At 39.3% G+C, this 19,855-nt stretch overlaps 1 protein-coding gene across 1 annotated transcript in view; it reads left to right on the forward strand.

Annotated features, from left to right (window-relative positions):
• Positions 1–302: 302 nt before the first annotated feature.
• fn1a (fibronectin 1a) overlaps positions 303–19,855 on the forward strand; it is a 35,136-nt gene continuing 15,583 nt past the window's right edge. Inside the window, exons 1-20 of the mRNA XM_057336202.1 lie at positions 303–621; positions 839–964; positions 1,090–1,227; positions 1,330–1,461; positions 1,662–1,799; positions 2,042–2,200; positions 2,576–2,773; positions 2,872–3,054; positions 3,177–3,353; positions 7,047–7,202; positions 7,369–7,497; positions 9,319–9,462; positions 12,162–12,283; positions 12,401–12,569; positions 12,685–12,870; positions 12,983–13,111; positions 14,298–14,387; positions 14,485–14,685; positions 16,278–16,556; positions 17,228–17,491. Of these exons, the coding sequence (XP_057192185.1) occupies positions 492–621; positions 839–964; positions 1,090–1,227; positions 1,330–1,461; positions 1,662–1,799; positions 2,042–2,200; positions 2,576–2,773; positions 2,872–3,054; positions 3,177–3,353; positions 7,047–7,202; positions 7,369–7,497; positions 9,319–9,462; positions 12,162–12,283; positions 12,401–12,569; positions 12,685–12,870; positions 12,983–13,111; positions 14,298–14,387; positions 14,485–14,685; positions 16,278–16,556; positions 17,228–17,491 (3,250 nt within the window). The 5' untranslated portion in view covers positions 303–491. The remainder of the gene's footprint in view (positions 622–838; positions 965–1,089; positions 1,228–1,329; positions 1,462–1,661; positions 1,800–2,041; positions 2,201–2,575; positions 2,774–2,871; positions 3,055–3,176; positions 3,354–7,046; positions 7,203–7,368; positions 7,498–9,318; positions 9,463–12,161; positions 12,284–12,400; positions 12,570–12,684; positions 12,871–12,982; positions 13,112–14,297; positions 14,388–14,484; positions 14,686–16,277; positions 16,557–17,227; positions 17,492–19,855) is intronic.

The raw sequence follows: 19,855 nt of genomic DNA on the forward strand, positions 1-19,855 counted from the left end.
ATTTAGCGGCTATGTTTATGCAACTGGCCCCAGATTCCCAAACCATCTACATGGAACATCTCCATTACACTAGCACAGTCATACTCTTCTTTAAGACATACTTTGACCCTTCTGATAGAAAGACGCGAATTTTGTTCATTTAAATGCACAATGTCAGAACTTGTATTCACAATTACAATCCTCAAACCTTTACGCACGCATTTGAGCTTCAGATAGGGTTTCTGTGTTGACGCTCTCTTACGCATCTGTAAGGGTAGTTCCTCCTCCCGGCGGAATGTGGAGGTCAAATAAAAGCGCTCCACGCTTCTGAGCTCTCCGCAGAGGTGCGCAAGAGAGAAGGAGGCGCAGGACGCACAGAGGAAACTTTGGAGAGTAGCTGTGGGAACCCTGAAATCCGCAGCGCGTAAAGTAGTGCGTCTCCGCAAGCCTCTACACTAAAAAAGAAGATTTAACCACAGCTGCGCAACTTTTGTTTCATCTCACCTGTGAAAATGTCCGGTGACCGTTTGAGCACGGCGCTGGCAGTGGCTTTGCTCGCCTGCGCTGCGCAATGTATGCCGAAAGGGACGAATAAACATAGAAGACAAGCGCAGGAACATTCGGTGGCATCCGTGTCCCAAGGTAGGCTGATCTGCGATCACGTGTTAGTCAGCTTTTGTTTGCATTTTTTGACGTGCCTTGATAGAACAGTCGGTTTAAACGCATCTTCTATGGTTTTACGCAAACAAATGAACTAAATCTTCGCAAAGAAATGCACTTAAACAGGGTTCATGTCTTTCTGTAATTATGGTTGGTGTAATATTTTCGAGCTCAAAAGATTGCCGATGTGTCTGTGCAGATGGTTGTATTGAGCAGGGGCACTTTTATGGAGTTGGAGAGCAATGGGAACGCAGCTATCTGGGCAGAACAGTTCTCTGCACTTGTCACGGAGTGTCTGGTATTAAGTGTATATCGAAGCCTGATGGTGAGCTTTTTTACATTAGTTTTGTTATTTGGGACGGTAGTTTGAATTAATCATATATTAAGAACTGTAAACATAAAGCATCTTTACGTGAAATCAGTTAATAGTATTACAAATCATGTTTCCAGCTGAGGAGACCTGCTATGATAAAGTTAATGGCCGCTCCTATCGGGTTGGAGAGACCTATGAGAGACCCAAAGATGGGATGATCTGGGACTGTACGTGCATTGGCTCTGGTCGAGGGAAAATCAGTTGCACCATTGCAAGTGGGTAGACCAGAACTTTTCTTTGCCGTACTGCGTGACGGTTTGGGAATTATGACACTTTTTGGAGTATGCTGCTGTTTACTTACTTCGCCTCTGTTGTAGACCGCTGTCATGAGGGGGGTGAATCCTACAAGATTGGAGACACCTGGAGGAGGCCCCACGATACTGGAGACTACATGCTCGAGTGTGTCTGTTTGGGCAATGGGAAAGGGGAATGGACGTGCAAACCTGTTGGTGAGTCTGGAGATTCAATTCATTGTGGTGGTCTTGGATTTCATATTAGAGTTGATTCGGTTCAATTCAAGTTGATTTATATGCACATTTGTTACAATGTTGCATTGTTTCAAAGCAGCTTTACATGAAAAAACAACAACTCAAAAACGAATCATTCGAAGATTTTAAAAACAGTTTTTCCCTGTTTGCTCAATACATAGCGGAGCGCTGTTATGACAATTCAGCTGGGACATCGTATATGGTTGGTGAGACCTGGGAGAAGCCCTACCAAGGCTGGATGATCGTGGACTGTACCTGTCTAGGGGAAGGAAGTGGACGCATCACATGCACATCTAGAAGTAAGCGGAAAAAAACTGCACCCTTGTTAGAAAAGCGAAACAGGTTATCTGTGTGGCAATATTCCACTTTAATTATCCATTTCAAAACATATCCAATGCAAACACACTGGCATCGTTGTAAAGTTGTTAGAAGAGGAGGAAAACTTTAACCTCAGTGATTTTTATGTGTACTCCGTTTTAATGATGAGGAGCAGATGTGTGCTTCCAATGTGTCATTTCTCTGCGTGTGTTGTACATCACAGACCACTGTAATGACCAGGACACACGCACGTCTTACCGCATCGGAGACACGTGGAGTAAGACAGATTCTCGCGGACACGTGCTGCAGTGTTTGTGTACTGGTAACGGCCGTGGAGAGTGGAAGTGTGAGAGACATGCCTCACTGCGCACCACCAGCCTGGGTAACCACCTCATCGATGCTCTTCTTAAAGGGACAGTTTACCCCAAACTGACATTTCTGTCATTGTTCACCCACACTATAAAAATGTCACGCCTTGATTTAGTTGCCTGTGGAACACAAACATTTTGAAATCTTGAAGATTTCAGAAGGCTAGAATTTTTAGTTTTACCTGTTGCTGGATGTCAAAAGCTTTCTAAAGTTGGTTTTTAACTCTCCTTTTTTCTTCTAAAGGAGACAAATGTCACAACAAACACATTTAAAACAACATTAATAAATTATGCCTCCATTTCAATTAACTTTAATTAACCTAATTCTTTAATTAACAAACGCACATGGAGCGATCTGGAGACTAAAATCTTTTCCTTTTGTCCACTAGGTACCGGCACTCGTGTGGTTACCAACGTCCAGCCCGCCGTGTTCCAGCCTGTGCCTGTGCCCGAATACCCTGCGGAGGGAACGTGTGTGACAGACGCAGGTGTTTCCTACTCTCCGGGCATGCGCTGGATCAAGACCCAAGGAAGCAAACAGATGTTGTGTACCTGCTTGGGGAACGGCGTCAGCTGTGAAGAATGGGGTTGGAATCCTTATTAACCGTTCATTGTTTGGCAGGTGTTTATTTTTGATCGAATTCTGTACTTACCCGGTTGTTGTTCATTGTGTGTATGTAAGCAGATGGCCAGACTCGGGTGTATGGTGGCAGTTCAGACGGCCAGCCTTGCGTGTTCCCGTTCGTGTTCACTGGGAAAACGTTTTATTCGTGCACTTCTGAGGGACGCAGCGATGGACAGCTCTGGTGCAGCACCTCGTCTGACTTTGAGAAAGATTACAAGTTCTCCTTCTGTACTGAAAAGAATGGTGAGATGCATATAATATGCAGAAAATAAATATTGACTTGTTTGGTTACAGTTCTCCCGCAGCACCTCTGTATTGACGTTGCTCAAACTTTCTTACTAATACTGATATATCTGTTTTTTTAGCTATGGTTGCAACCAGAGGAGGAAACTCTAATGGTGCCTTGTGTCAGTTCCCTTTCCTCTACAACGGTCGAAATTACACCGACTGCACTGCTGATGGCAGAAGAGACGGAATGAAATGGTGCGGCACCACTTACAACTTCGACAGAGAGCGGCGCTTTGGCTTCTGTCCCATGGCAGGTGAGAGTGCCAGTTTTACACCAGCAATAAATGCTGGAGCCAGAAAGAGGAACGGTTAGGACTTGACTGTAGCTTGGCACATACAGTAGTAGGATTGAGAATTATATTGTTATTAAAGCCGTTTAGACCTGTAACTTTGCAGGATTGCAATGAATCGCTGTAAGCAAAACAGTTTATCTTTTATTTGAAGCGGCCCTAACACATGCGGTTTCTGCCAATCTCATATTCATCTTGAGTACCTATAGAATAGTATTGCATACTTCGTATCTTCGAAGAGTATTTAGTTTGGTCACATTTATAAAAGATAGATAAAGCTGTACGATTATTTCCGAAAGCATACGGCGCGTGTGGGGGGGAGGGGTAGGCTGAACTAAAGCACGTGCGCACTCACTGCCAACAAAACACAGACATCAGTTTCACTCACCGCATGCGGTTCATGTCCGGCATCTTTTAGCGCTGGGACGGCTCCATATATCACTTTCAAACGATCTCCAAATCCAGCGTTATATCCACCGTTTATATAACATTCATCACCCAAATGCAGTGAACAAACAAACACCTGAACTTCGCGAACGTATGCTCTCTCTCTCTCTCCTGCACACAAGTGAAAGTGACGTCTACGCATGCTCCTTCTCCTGCTCTCCTTGCTGCCGCGTGGGCATGCCACGTGCTTTTCCGGGAGAATTGTCCAATAAGGGACTAAGAAAAATTGTTACGAAACAGTTTTATATGTTCGAAAAAAACATTCCGAAACCTGTACGATCGCTGGGCGAGCACAGAAATACTACGTAATACGCCCAACTCGTTTTTTGACACGTTGACAATGTTAAGCATGAGAAGACAGCACGTTTAACATTGTAAAGAAGTCAGAATGCATGACACACCGTTGCACCACCCCTTTAACTTGAAGAATGTTGGTAACCAAACAGTGGCGGTACCCATTCACTTCTATGTATAGACACAAAACTAATGCAAGTTAATGGGTACCGCCGTTGTTCGGTTACCAACATTATTCAAAATATATTCTTTTGTGTTCTACAAAAGAAGGAAAGTCATACAGATTTGAAATGACAAGAGCATGAGTAAATGAGGACAGAATTTTCATTTTTTGGGTGAACAATCCCTTTAATGTTTGCAATCCAACTTTGATGCTTGTTATCTTATAATTCACAGACAGGGTCACAAATTCTGTAACTTTTCTGTAATTTACTGTTACTAACCATCATCACATTCTCAACCTGTTTTTTCCTCTTTTTGAAGAGCCATTACACAAGGATTTTTGTGTATCATTTAGTGTCACTGTAAGCTGTTGTTGTATAGCAAGAATCAGCTACTTTTTAGTTGTATAGTAATTTTTGGATAAATGCTTAATGGAAAATAACAAAGCAAACACATTCGCAAACGAATAACGAATAAATACTGACAAAATTTTCCCCTTTAAGCATTTTAAATAAAGTTTGAATAGATAAAAGTGTTGTTACTTACAACGTCTCGCACTCTTTTCAATTACCTTGAGGTCTGTGTGGGCTGAGATCTCGTAACAGTTGAGATGAGGACGTTAACAATGTAAAACAAAAGTTCACTCAGCACCTATTCAGCCATATTTACATAAACACCTCATTCTGATTGAGCTTTGATGGGTGTCCGTGACACTGAGGTGTCAGTTAGAGCTCAGGGGCCGGTGGCACCAGCTGTGCGTAAGTTACAATTTAGCCTAGTTTTGACTTAAACGGGCACTAAGTTACCACTTACGCACTACTAAATATTTTTGAGTTGCACCATTCAACTTAGTTGAAGCGTAATGTTACGTATATACTAAATATTTACGGAAGCCTCCCATCAGGAGTAACTGTAGGAATAAAATAGCAGACTCCCTGAACTAACTGAATAAGCTCTTGTTTCCCTCGACATTCTTCAATGATTTACACACACGATAATGCTGACATTTACAGTCACTTGCCTTTTAAAATAGAGAACATTACTGTATGTGATGACATTACATTATTAGCGGCTCTAACAAGAACCGTCATAACGCGCCTCCGTGTGTGGATATCTGCCTGTGTTGTGCACGTCAAAATAAAATCATCTTCTTTTTATTTCATTGGCGGTTGGCAGTAAAATGAAATCACCCATATTGCATGCAATTTATTATTGCGTTAATTAGGCTGTTACTGTTTTTAAATTTGAAATATGTTATTCATGATAGATATAGTTAATCATTTTTTTACCGTTATTATGTGAGGTAAAATAAGTTTAAATCAAGACTGTTTTGAAATTCACAACATTTCAACACAACTTTGTCTCACGAATTTAAAGGCTGCTATTGGACTATTAAAGGTAAAGGTCATATTATGCGACTACGCATTACTTTACGGAGAGCTTACGAACTACTAGCTACGTTCTGCCTTAAGACCAAATGGTGCAACCGAATAACATACAGATTTAGTTACAAACTAGCTAGTAGTTACTAAGCCTCTAGTGTGGACTTTACGTTCACATTTAAGAAAGAATTTACGAATGGCTGGTGCAACCCAACCCAGGTGAACATACATGGGAACATCAGTGTCTTTGTGCTGCTGTGTAGTGTTTGTTTTATGGGGGTTGAATTGTAATATTGGGGGTTGAATTGTCTTAGCACAGGATCCATTGTCAAACATTTGTAGTATTTAAAAAGTAATATGTATTTTAAATTCAAATTCTGTTTGTCTTTTACCTCTCAATGGGAAATAAAACTTGCTTAACTTAAGAAGCAGCAGCAGCCATTGTTTAAGCACAAATTTCCATCCGTGTCTGATCGCCGTGGCCCCTCAGCTGTGTGGGGATGCAGTCTGACTGAGGTTGGCCTGAGACCAGAGACTAGTTGGCAGTGGAGCACATGCATCTGGCTGTCCTCCAGGGCAGCTGTGCTCAGATCAGCCTCCTCCTCTTTTCCTCCGCTCCTAGCCTTGGATCTCTAATATCAACCCCTTTTTATAATCCCGATACAGCAATCAGTTATAAAACAATAACGTCATTTGGGAATGAAACCGAGTTTTAGAATGTTTTTTTAAACTCATTTGAGTCATTTAGTTTATTAGAATTGGCCATTTTACCTTAATTGACTTCCAAATTACTCGCATGGTTGTTTACGCTGGAACATTTTGGCCTCGCTCAGCTAAAGGCAACTGATCCTTTACCCCATTCTGATTTAGTTTTTACCTCAACACTTACTTTATATGTAACTTTGATGTTAGCTTAAAAGCCACCGGAGCCATCACTCCATTAACATCCCATAAGTCATGTTTGGCTCCTTTTTCAAAAGCAGTTATGTACTAGTTTTGTTAGTTTCTTATGTTGACATTTGTTTTTTTTATGAGTAGAGTTGAATTTAATATAAAGTCATTGAAAAATATAATTAAAAAAACTTCTGTTTTGTCTGAGCTGCTTCGACATGTAGCGCAACTATGCTTCCAGCCACCCAGGGTCGATTTCTGGCTCGCTCCTATATCCCATTCCCTTTTCTCCACCCTGTAGGCCTATTTTTACGTTTTTACGTTTCTCTCAAATGTATATTCAGTCCTATCAAAATAAAGACATAAAAGCCAACAAAATACTAACAACTGTATATGGACAGTATTGGTCTATGACATACATAGCTGTATCTTAAATTGGTTTATATGACTGATGTACATGATGTTGATTTATATCCATTAGCCCATGAGGAGGTGTGCACCACCGTTGAGGATGTGATGTATCGCATCGGCGACCAGTGGGACAGACGTCATGACGTTCTGGGTCACATGATGCGCTGCACGTGTGTTGGTAACGGACGTGGAGAATGGAGCTGCATCGCCTACTCGCAACTGAAAGGTCAGAGGTCATAGCTGTCTGTGTATTAATCATAGGAATATTAAAGTTTCCTTTTGTCGTAATCTCTCTTTCACTAGGTTTAGAAGTATATTCACGTGACTAGTGAAAGAATCTTTTGCGTATCCGTTATTTAAGTGTTTTTTTTATATGTCTCTTTATCCTCCAGACCAGTGCATTGTGGATAGTTTGTCGTACGAAGTAAATCAGACTTTCACTAAACTACACGAAGAGGGCTACATGATGAACTGCACCTGTTTCGGTCAAGGCCGTGGACGCTGGAAGTGTGACATTATCGGTGAGCCGACAGTTATCTTTGCTTATTTTTAGAGGTGCACCGATTGACCGAATCGGACGCGAGATCGGAATCGGCCGGTTTTTTTGTATGATCGGCCCGACCGGTGACCAGCCGGTCAGTCTCACGTCTCGCCGATTCCAAGCCGATCTTCTGTTGCCCATGATGCGGGCAAGAACGTCACAGCCGTCAGTACACTCAAAGCCGCAAGTAAACATGTAAACGTGCGCGCGCACAGCCTGTCTTTCACGGCTCGTTTATACTCGCATGTGGGTCCACCGGACCGCGAGTCTCTGCTGACTGACGCGCATCTCTCATATCCGCTGACTGCACGCGCGTGCACACGCATCATGTACTGTACACACTGTAGTTCATCTCTCGCTGCTCCGTCTACATGGGGTATGTATGCTAACAGTGATGCTAAACTCTGACACATGCTAAACTCATGTAGAAGTCGTTCACTCTGTGTAAAACAAACGTAAATTCCATTCAACCTGATTCCTTGTCTTACGTTAAAACTGTGGTCATTTCACCTAGGTAAAATGACATTCAACACGACTTCTACTTGTTTTTAAAAATCCCAAAATCCAAAATATAAAAAAATGAATAAATCAACCAATATATATGTGATATATATCTGATTGAGTTCTTTACTAACACAAAAAACTGCAAATACATATACATCTTTAGAGTAGAATTCACTCATATGATTTTTAACTTCTTTATTGAAGTTGCAGCAAAAATCAATCCACTACTTTTAATACTACAGACACAAGATAAAGACAATTTATTTTACATTTCAGAAAAAATGAAATAAAGCGATGTTAGTTTCATAAACGGAAACAGACAAGAATAAAGTTGAAGTATTTTATTGTTATCTTAGACTTTTGTGAGATGAGTACAAAAATGAAAAAGGTAAATTAAGTGACATGTTTAGTTATATTTTATTATTTGTACTTCTTTTCAGTCACAGAGTTATTCAATTTAAGAGTCGTTTGGGAAAGAGAAGATTCTGTAATTTAATGCAGCTTGGAGAACTACATTTAGGGAAATTGTAATGTTCAATCATTTATTCAATGAAAATAAAAAAAATGTGTATTGAAGAAAAGTTAATATGGTTTTATATACAGTATACTGTCAATTATAGTTTGTGGATAGAAAAAATCGGAATCGGCAGGTTTCACTTGTAATAAAATCGGAAATCGGAATCGGCAAAGAAATTGCTATTCGGTGCATCTCTACTTATTTTACTTTTTCGTCAATTGGAAGAACCAAAAAGTGATTTTGGTTTCATGCAGAACACGTTTAGGAATTGGGACGTTTGCTTTCATTAGCTTAAAGCAGTGGTTCTCAAACATGGGGGCCCAGATGGATCCGGGGGGACACAGCTTTTGTGGCATTTTATGAAATATAGAAATTTATTATAAATGTTATGCAATCAAACATCAGAAAAAGACCACCAACCAATAGAAATGATGTTACAGAATAGTGTAATTGAATATGTTTTGGGTTTAATTTAAAATGATTAGTTTAAGATAACAAGTCTTTATTTGGGGGGGCGCAAAGCGATTCACCCTATATAAAGGGGGCCTTACAATTGAAAAGTTTGAGAACCACTGGCTACTACAAGGCATAGTAAATGATGACAGAATTTTCATTTTTGGGTGATTTTATTTTTTGTCCCTTTAACTGAACATTTCTTGAAACAATTAGAGTGTCTTTCTCTTTAAATAGGGGCCTTAGGTTAAGCGGATTTAACCTTGTTTCCTATAAATGACCAGGCTAAGGATTGGATAATCATGTTACTCTAATTTCCATTTGTAGATCAATGTCAAGAGCCGGAGACCAGAGTCTTCTATCAGATCGGAGAGTCCTGGAACAAAATTATTCAAGGAATCCACTACAAATGTTACTGCTATGGAAATGCCATTGGAGAATTGAGCTGCGAGCCTCAGCAGTCTTTCCCTGGTGAGTAAACAGCATCTTTTCGGAAGACATTTTATGGGGCATATGTTCCCTCGCTCGGGCACACACATGCGGTATGATGGTCACGCTGTGTACTGCTATAAGTAGTCTTGTGGGCATGGGTGGGGAGAGGTTTAGAAGTCAAAGCTTTCCAGATGTTTACTGAGAGCAAGAGTGCTGTTTGCCTTCACTACCAGGTGTTTTGTTGAAGTGACGATCGTGATCTGCTCCTCCTTGTGATCTTTACTTTTACAGCTTTTAACAAATGGTCTGTGTTTGAAATTAAGGATGTTGGCTTTAGATGCCCTCATCCACACCTTGATTAGGGTGGGTCGACGTTTGCCGTCTGTCCTTTTGAAGTTCTCTGGATGGGGAAAGACACACGCCCAATCAACACAGCTGTCTCCATCAGCCCCCGTTGGCCTTTTGCCGTTGTTTGTTTGTCTCATCCTGTGTCGGGATTATGTTTTTAACCAAACCTGTGACTCTTTCTCCTTGTATTACCACTCTCATACGAAGATTATGTAGTTTCTATTGTTAATGGTTTACTCAGGTCACATCATTTTAATGATAAGGCGACTTTGTAGTTAGTCTCAAACTAATTCAAAAAGAGGGATTTGTGTTTTCATTTCATAAACAAGCACAGCACTCCCCCATGCTGGGTCCAGAAGTGTGCATTAATAATGTTTTTTCTCTGTTTCGGAGAGCTTGTTGGGGTCAGAAGTGGTTCCTTTTTGTTTAATGTGAGTGTAGGCAACCCCAGCGCAATAACGCTGGGTAATGGCGGCCAGCTGTGAGAAGACTGGGAACCGTGGGGGTTAGGCTGGCGCAGGCTAGCGGAAAGTAATGCAGACTAAGTGAGTTTTAAGTGCTGCGTACAGACTACCAAGCCAGTGGGCTGTCATGGCAATAATTGGGAGAAATGGAGACCAGATTGTAATGAAAGCCTGGGATCTGAAGCCATTTGGTGACATTGCCTTGTGAGTCTTAAAAAGCATTTGTCGGGAAATTGGTTGTATAAATAATATGAAAGATTTACCACTTCAGAAATGTAACACGCTGCTGAGGGTTTCGGTATTGCTGTTATTGCTGGAGAGGCTTGTGTCTGGATTTAAAGGTTTAAAAGCGTGAGACGGTGAGTGGTGGTCTTCTCTCACTTTGCCTTTGGTGCCCAAACCGTGGTAAGAATCTCACATAGTCATTCTAAGTTTCCCATTTCTGCGTTTCCCAAAAGGAACAGAACACACTATCATGCTAAAAACATCTGTTACTCTATCTAAGACCACCCTCTGACATTCTTAATATATCATCTAAGCTCAGAAAACATCCTTAATATGCCAGTAGTTGTCTTTTACCTATGAAAACACTGGTCAAATACTTTCTACTTTATTGTAACCGACATTTGTTGTTTTAGTAATAATAGCCCTGTAATTTTCTAAAATTATGTCCTGTAGTCTCGCCTAGCCAGACCTTTGTCTAAACAGCATGCAGTCTGTCTCTGGACCACATGGCAGTCCAGAACTGTTAGTTAGACAGTGCCATCTGTAACTTTTTATGGATAAAAATAAGTACATAAAAATCTGTGTTTTAAGCAGTCCCCTTATTTTGCAATGGTAAGCCAATAGTAATGATTTGTGTTGGGAACGATTTCACGGGAAATGATGTAATTTGACGTGTTAAGATAAGTACGGAACCTGTAATTTATGATTCAAACAGAGATGGTGGTATAGAGACCAAAGTTACAGATTGCAACTTTAAATTGATTGTAAATAGGGCTGCGCAACCATTAAATCGTTTGCAGAATACATTTTTTGTTTACATAATATATGTGTCTGTACTGTGTATAATAATGATGTATATAAATACAAATGCGTGTATAATTTTTATATTTATAATATAAAACATATACTGTAGGCCTATAAATAATTATTACACGCATTACACACACATATACTGTATATCATGTAAAAAAAAAAATATTCTGCAAACAATTAGTAGTGACTTGTTAAACAATCTAGATATCTAAATAACAAAGTCTGCCAATCAGATGCCTTAAATAAACAAATTAACCTGATAAATTACCTAACACGATAATTTCTCTATAGCACGTTAAATGCAACATTTCCAGTCAAAAAAATCCTGCTTGCCTTTAGTTTTCTTTGTTACGTAAAGTCAACCAATCAGATTAAAGCTTACCAGGATGAGAAAGTACTTTGCTGTTTTGTGTGACATAAGCATCAGTGAATGGACTGTGGCCACTGGCCAGTCCATGGGCCATGACATGAGACCAGTCATAAAAGTCATATAGACCTCTTCGCAAGACATAAACACTGGTCCAGATGCACTTCCGGTGTCATTTTTAAATTTTACATATATAATTTAATCTTAAAGATATTTGTTTAACATTTTGTGTCAGTTATAAATATTCTGTTGGTTGTATTTTGTTTCAACGTTTGTGTAGTGTTGAAAAACTGAAACAGGAAGTTTCTTCTGGGTCAGCGTTGGGTCAGCTTTGCATATGTTTTCCAACGTTGTCAATAAGTACAGAATGTAATTTTTTACAAATGAAATACACAAATGTAGGCGTTCCTGGCTGCATGACATCATTTTCGAATATCTTTTGGGAATCATGTATGTGTCGCTTATGATTGTAATGCCAGAGATACTCATACGTTTTCAATACAATTGTCTTTATATATCAGGTGGTCATCGTCCAGTTCAGGTGATTATAACGGAATCTGGCAACCAGCCCAACTCCCACCCTATCCAATGGAATGCCCCGCCTTCTGCACACATCACACAGTACATACTCAAATGGAGACCGGTGAGTTTCTGTCCTGCTGGCCCTTTTGCTCTTTGAATCCAAATGAGCATGTTTATTGAATACTATTCCGTAAAACTCATGAGAGCAAAAACTTACCGAGACCTCATTTCTGAACAGAAAAACACTCATAGCCAGTGGATGGAGGTCAGTATTCCAGGCCATCAGAACTCTTACACCATTGCTGGACTGAAGCCAGGAATCACCTATGAGGGTCAACTCATCGGTATTCTGCGTTTCGGACGTCGAGAAGTCAATCGCTTTGACTTTACCACAACCTACGGTTCCTGTAAGTCCTTCACCACACTTCACACTCATTGATGACATTACATCTTGTCCGGTGTTTGGAAGCCACCTCAGTTTTGTTGCTTTTGCTAATGTTCGCCTTTCCCTCTCTTCCCTAGTGGTGCCCTCTGAGGGAGAGACCACCCAGCCCCCTCCGGTCGTGGACACCTCTGAGTCTGTGACTGAGATCACCTCCAGCAGTTTCGTCATCTCTTGGGTGTCCGCGTCTGACACAGTGTCTGGATTCAGGGTGGAATATGAGCTGAGTGAGGAGGGAGGTCAAACTGGAGAGCCCATTGTGTTAGGTCAGTATTTTCATTTGCAGACCTCATTTTTCTATCATTCGCCTTAATTGATTTGTTGGACTTGTACCAGAATGACTTCTTAACTTGATTTTTTTTTTTTTTTCATTTCCAGACCTGCCTCATACGGCTTCGTCAGTGAACATTAGTGAACTTCTTCCAGGCAGGAAATACACAGTTAATGTGTATGAAGTGACTAACCAAGGAGAACCGAATCTGATCCTTACCACTTCCCAAACTACAGGTCTTTTTCAGTTTTTGTTCTGGTTTCTTACATTTTCCTACATTTTCTTTCTCTCTTACACTTTCTATAAAGTACAGCCGTTTTATTAAAAAAAAATTTAAAAGCCGTTAAATTTTTTTTTTAGAACAATGAATGAAGTCAGGGGGTTGTTTTCTGTTTATGCTCATCTCTAAAGAACTTTAATTGGCTAAAAAAGACATGTAAAAGTCTAGTAACTGGAAAGAAAATGGGAATTTGCTGGTCATGTGGGATGAGAACCCTAAAGGGCTCAGCATAGTCCAGGCGAATTGCGCTTTCGTTCTGCGTTTTGGGGTAAAACGAAGCTCAAAAATGTTGAGAGACGGTATAGTGTTTCCAAACAATCCAACACCCCTTTGTTTCTGGAGGCGGGGTTTACATGACGTATCCAAATAGCCTCTGCGCACGTGGCCACACAAACAACACACCCACCTATTACGTAATGGCCATGGACCAGTGGTGGCTCGAGGGTGTTTACCGGCCAACACGAATACTTCCCCGGAGAGTTCTGTTTGGTTTGCTGCTGCGAACTAGTGAAACAAATTGTCGTTTGGACCAGATTTTGTTCGAAATCAGGTCACAGACGGTCGTTTTTCGATTTCGAATGTAGTATGCTAAGCCCTTAAAGAAGAAATAAAAAAACATGAATGTACCTCATCTAAAATTCTCTTTATTTCTAAATAAAAGGTTTTGTTGAGATTTTCTGCTTAGCAATGCTAGGACTGAATTAATGCAAAAAAATGAAACTACACTTGAAAGTAAAAAGACAGATATACAAATACATAAAAAACATTAAAAAGATATACAGACACGTTCCGGAGTAAAATAAGAAAACGACTAACGTACAATTTACAATCGCAGTTATAAAAGACAACATATGTATGCATCAAAAAGGGGGCGTGACTTGATTACATCCTTTGAAATTTGATTGGGTTTAAGAAGGAAGCTATAATGTTGTTGGTTAATAATATATTTCTGCCCACATGACCTTAGTTATGTCAGCATAAGTGAAAAGTTGTTTTAGAGGCAGATACAAACAGTTTTTTCTATACGCAAGACCAAGCCAATGTGTAAAGTTGAACGGGGGAAATCTGATTTCACAGTCTGCTACTGACAAAAACCTTCAGCATTTGACATTTTCTTGTTTGATGTTTGGTTTGTTTCACAGCTCCTGATGCTCCTTCTGACCATGATGTGGAGAATGTGGAGGAGACCTCCATGGTTATCAGCTGGTCCAAACCTCTGGCTCCCATCACGGGTAATAATGAACTGCCTTCATTAAAACAAAACATCACGTCAACTGTAAACAAAAAAGAAAGACGCTGACAAGTACTGTATATACTATTGTTTTTCAGGCTACCGTGTGGTGTACACACCATCAGAAGAAGGCAGTTCGGGCAGCACTGAGTTGAACCTGCCTAACACCGCCACCTCCGTGACCCTGAGTGACCTTCGACCCGGTCGGCTTTATAACATCAGTATATTCTCTGTGGAAGAGAATTTAGAGAGCGAGCCTGTTTTTGTACAGGTCACCACTTCTGGGGAACCCCTGAAAGGTATACACTTTGTGTGTGAATCTCACAATAACATGTCACATTTCACAGCAAAATCTTTGGGAAATAAAATGAGAAATTAGAGCAATTCCATGCAAAAAGTCTTTCACCATACCGAAAGCTCAGATTTTAATACCGAAGAGTCATCTCTTCTCCATTTGTAGGGTTTTATTGCTTCTGGTTTGTAGGATTTCTGTGAATTAAAATGCACAAAGTATGTCATCTCTCATTACGTGCATCCTTTTTGCCACATCCATAATGCACGTTCATTTCCCTTTTTTAAAATAGAAAACTTGTGTATACAGACTGATATTTTTGATGTCTGGACTAAAATATTAGCAGATTATTCAATATAGTGGTTATATAATATATAAGTTTTGAGTGAAATTTCACATCCATTACACTGGAATTGTTCATTACACTTTGCAAAAAGACTAGAAGGCCTGTTTTTGAGACTGTTATTAAGTTATTTTCAGGACAAAGGATTTTCCCCCTAAATTCTTGTATAAAATGTAATATGTCCAGACATTTATGTTTACTAATCATTTTTGGTTCCTAGATTCTTATTCCTGTAATACTGTAATGCCCTTTTAGCCATTTGAATCCTCCTAAACGTAGGCTTGATTTTAAATGTGCTTTCTTTAGATTTTGGAGTGAAAACTGCCCCAAATATGTTTTTAGACAGAATTTGTAATTCATTATCAACATGCGATTTACATTTTTGTTGTGTTATTGTGTCTCCACCAATGTATCTGGACACATACTAATCTGAACAAACAGCCTCAGTTCAGATATACTGTAAACATCATATGATGTCATCAGATCATAAATGTATTTTATTGTTTTCTTTTGAGTAGATTTAAGTGTTTTGTCTGGCAGCCTAAAGACAAATCACATTTGAGTTGAGTCAGTTAGCAGCAGTCCAAACGCCTGTGAATCCTTATAGGGTAAAATGTGGAGATTTAGATTTTATGAGGACTGGCTGACAAACGTCTGACTGTTTCATACTAATCTAGCAAATCAGCAATCGTTACAACTTTACAAAACAGTCTGGAACCAGTGAGATGATGTTTATCTGTTATTTGCTCACATTGATTTTTATGATATGCTGTGATACATTTGTGTCGCTTCGTATCAAAGGTGGAAATGCTACAGAACGGTTTAGGCTCTATGACCAGTTTTACATGTGATGACGTTTTTGGTGTCTGTTGAAACATTATGGCTGTTCATATCTGTCTGAAAGCATGTTATTCTTTGCCCTGTCTGGATTCTTTTGCTCAGATGAGCAAGTTTTACACCGTGATAAAACTGTGCTATGATAAGCCCTTCAAAGAAATGGCTCAGAGTCAGGTTTTGTGACTCAGAAGGGGTTAGGAGGTCATTATTCATTGTGAACTTATTTCTATTACAATAAATATTTAAATTATGAAAACCTGATATAATATAGACAATTTTTTTCTCTCCACGAAAATAGCCATGAAAGTTGGCATGGCTTTAAAAAACAAACAAACATGCAACTATTACAAATAAATATAGCAGTAAAACGTCCAATTCAGTTCAACAATAAATGAAGAACCTTTGGTTTTCACCCACAGAGGAAGTGTCATCTCCAACTGATCTGCAGTTCTTCGAGGTGTCTGACTCCAAGATCACCATCACTTGGTCCGGTCCATCCACAGAAGTGTCTGGTTACCGCGTATCCTTGGCTAAAGTGGGTTCAGACGGGCTGATCGAGAAACAGACGGCACTGCCAGAAACACAAAACTCTTACTATGAGTTCACGCACCTTCAACCTGGAATTCTTTACCGTTTCTTCATCTTTGCTCTCAAGTCAGGGGAGGAGAGTGAACCACTGGTTGGGGAGCAAGCTACAAGTGAGTGCACAGTACTTTCTGTCTTGTCTTACAAAAATATCCATTTTTAAAAAGGGGAAAAAATGTGAAGGATTTAAGCAAAAAATGTGTAAGATTTAAGTCAAATGTTATGTTAAAAATTTTGCCATTTGTTATTTAAAAAACAAGTATTTTATCTTGCATAGTGTTTTTTTGCTTGTTTGTTTAAGGGACATATTTTACATATTTAACACAACAGAAATATATTTGTAAAGAATTTTTTAAACATTTTTTCAGTTTTCACAATTTTACAGTTTTACATGCAGTACATTTAACTAAGCAATAGTTACTGTAGTAAAGAGATATAATTATGAAAAATAAATAATTTGTGGTATAATTGCAATTTTTCTCATTACAATGTACACAGATTACATTTAACAGAAATGTCAGATTACAAATCTATAATACTTCAATTCAAAGTACTGGATTTTGATGTCCTATATCGTTTTGCTTCTGAGGTAAATGTCCTGTTTTAAGAATGTTTTCCTATTTTTTATTGAAAAAAATAGACTTTTTATGCATTTTGTGATGTAGGGTCTGTAACAGAAAGAATAGTTGCCTAATCATTATAGTTAAAGGAATTTCCAAACATCTTGACTTTTCATTCCTGTTATTGTTCAGTACACTAACCTTGCACATCTTTCTTCTAACAGAGCCTGATCCACCCCCCAGTATCCACTTCACTAACATCGATGAAGACAGCGCTGTGATCATATGGTCCGCTCCCAGGGCTCAAATCACAGGTTACCGCCTTTTCCTCACTTTTGAGGGCTCGAACCCCATACAGCTTCGTATTCCCACCCGCCTGTCACAGTACACCCTTCTCAACCTGCAGCCGGATACTGAATACACCGCCACCCTGCACGCCGAGAAGAACAACGTGCTCAGCGAGGGTTCATCTGCCACCTTCACCACACGTGAGTTTCACAGTGCTGTGATTCATCATGGAAATATAAATGTCTATAGTTTTATTTTGCGCTTGAATTTAAGAAACCAGAATATATACTGTAGAATAGAATAGAATGAGCTTTATTGGCTAAGTATGTTTCCACATACGAGGAATTTGTTATAGTGACAGAAGCTCCACAGTGCAACAGAAATACAGCAACAGGACAGAACACGGATGATAAAAAATAATAATAATATACAATAATAGAGAAATAGGCAATGTACAAAACAGCAAAAACACAATATACAATATAGACAATTATGTAGTGATAATGTATGATTAGTAGCATACATTTTGTAGTTTTTAGACACATTTCTTTGTCCTGAGAGTAGATTATGATTCAAATCAATGAAGTTCTAAAGCAATTGATGTTTTTTCTGCCTTTCAGTTCAACCAATGGGAAGTGCTCCTGTCTTCAGCACTAATGTCACAGACACGGCCATCATCATCACCTGGACCCCTGCGCCTATAATTGCTTACAATGTAATGAGGTCTTCATTTTTGGCTTTATTGGGTGATTTACGACATGTGAACGAAAGAAACGGTTCAAGTCTCACCTTACAAAATGATTTTTCACATTAATACACATTTTACCCTTGATCACTATATACAGTACACTCTTGAGGTTCTTTTTTATTTAAAGTCAACTCTCTATGCCTTTGCTATTTCTAGTCTTGTAGTATACAGTGTCTTGAATGAGAAAAGAACAAAATCACATTCATTTCCAATAATATATTTAAATCAGGAAATAAATCACAGGAAAAAATTTGCAGTGCCTCTTTTACGGCAACTGGCTCTTAACAGTAATATGGGATTCTCATCCTGTTCTGTAGGTGAACGTGAGGCCCAGTCAAGGTGGAGAAGCCCCCCAAGACATGACCTCCGAGTCTGGTAATATCTTCATCTCAGGCCTGACACCTGGAGTTGAGTACACTTACAGCGTGCAGCCGGTCATCAATGGCCATCATCACGGCAGCCCCATCACTCGACGTGTGGTCACCCGTAAGTGTGAATAACCCCTGATCGACTTCTATTGAGTCGAACGGTGAATAAATATCTGAGAATGTGAGAGAGAAGTTTCAGCTGTCTTATGATGTCTGTCTGTAGCTCTTTCTCCACCCACTGACCTGAACCTGGAGTCCAACCCAAACACAGGAGAGCTGATCGTTCAATGGGCCGATGCCAAAACTCCAGGTTAGCACCACACTTTCACTCACGACAAATACTTGAAACACAAGCTAATATTTGTTCCTAAATGTAAAACATTCTTGTTTATTGATAAAGTGATAATGCATTTGAAGTCATCTTTTCTTTAATTCAACTAAATCTAGGTTCTTTAAAGGGATACTCCAACCAAAAATGAAAATTCTGTCATGAATTAGTCCCCCCAAGTTGTTCCAAACCTGTATACATTTCCTTGTTCTGTTGAACACAAAGAAAGATATTTGGAAGAACGTTAGCAACTCACATTTCTAAGACATCGACTGCCAAAAATAAATAGTAGTCAAAGGTGCCCTAGAACTTGTTTGCTTTCCTAAATTCTTCAAAATATCTTCTTTTGTGTTTGACAGAGCAAAAATTTTTATTTTTCCTACTATGGTAGTCAATGATGTTCCAGAAATGTCAGTTGTATACATTTTTCCAAATCTTTCATTGTGTTCATCAGAACAAAGACATTTATACAGGTTTGGAACAACTTGAGGATGTAAAAATGATGACAGAATGTTTATTTTTTGGGTGAAGTATCCCTTTAATGTACTTAAATTGAAAAATTAGGGAAACCTATTTCTCCAAAATACGTATATAACATCATCGCTGTCCTTCCGAAACCTTGGTTGTCTAAATTAGCTGTTTTATTCAGAAAATGGAAAAAAACCTGGACTTTTAAATGGTTGACGAGCAATTTTTAATGCATTTTATTGGTTCAACATTTGAAAAACTTAGTGACAAACATAACGGGGTGACTAATTTGGAGCCAGAAATATGACAAAACAATCTGAATTTGAATTTCGTAAATCTGAATTATTGACAAGTGTTTTTTAACAAAACTGAATATTATATGGGAGTTAAAATAGTGTAAAAATGTAAATGTTAAAAGGATTTACATTTTTCAAATTGCGACCACGCCCACAAGACTACACGGGTTGATCGTTTGTTGTTGCTGCAGCATAGCCAAGCTCATACCGCTGCAATCTAGGCAGCTGCCCGGGATGTGTGCGCTCACTCCCAGCGTTTGCTGTTGGTGCTTTTACCCACAGTGTGCTTAGTGCACGCTTGCTGCTAGCTGCCCCACTATGCGCGCTGGCTTCAAGCGTTTGTGCATATACATTTA

Source organism: Triplophysa rosa, linkage group LG6 (genome assembly GCF_024868665.1).
Source record: "Triplophysa rosa linkage group LG6, Trosa_1v2, whole genome shotgun sequence".
Lineage (NCBI taxonomy): Eukaryota > Metazoa > Chordata > Actinopteri > Cypriniformes > Nemacheilidae > Triplophysa > Triplophysa rosa.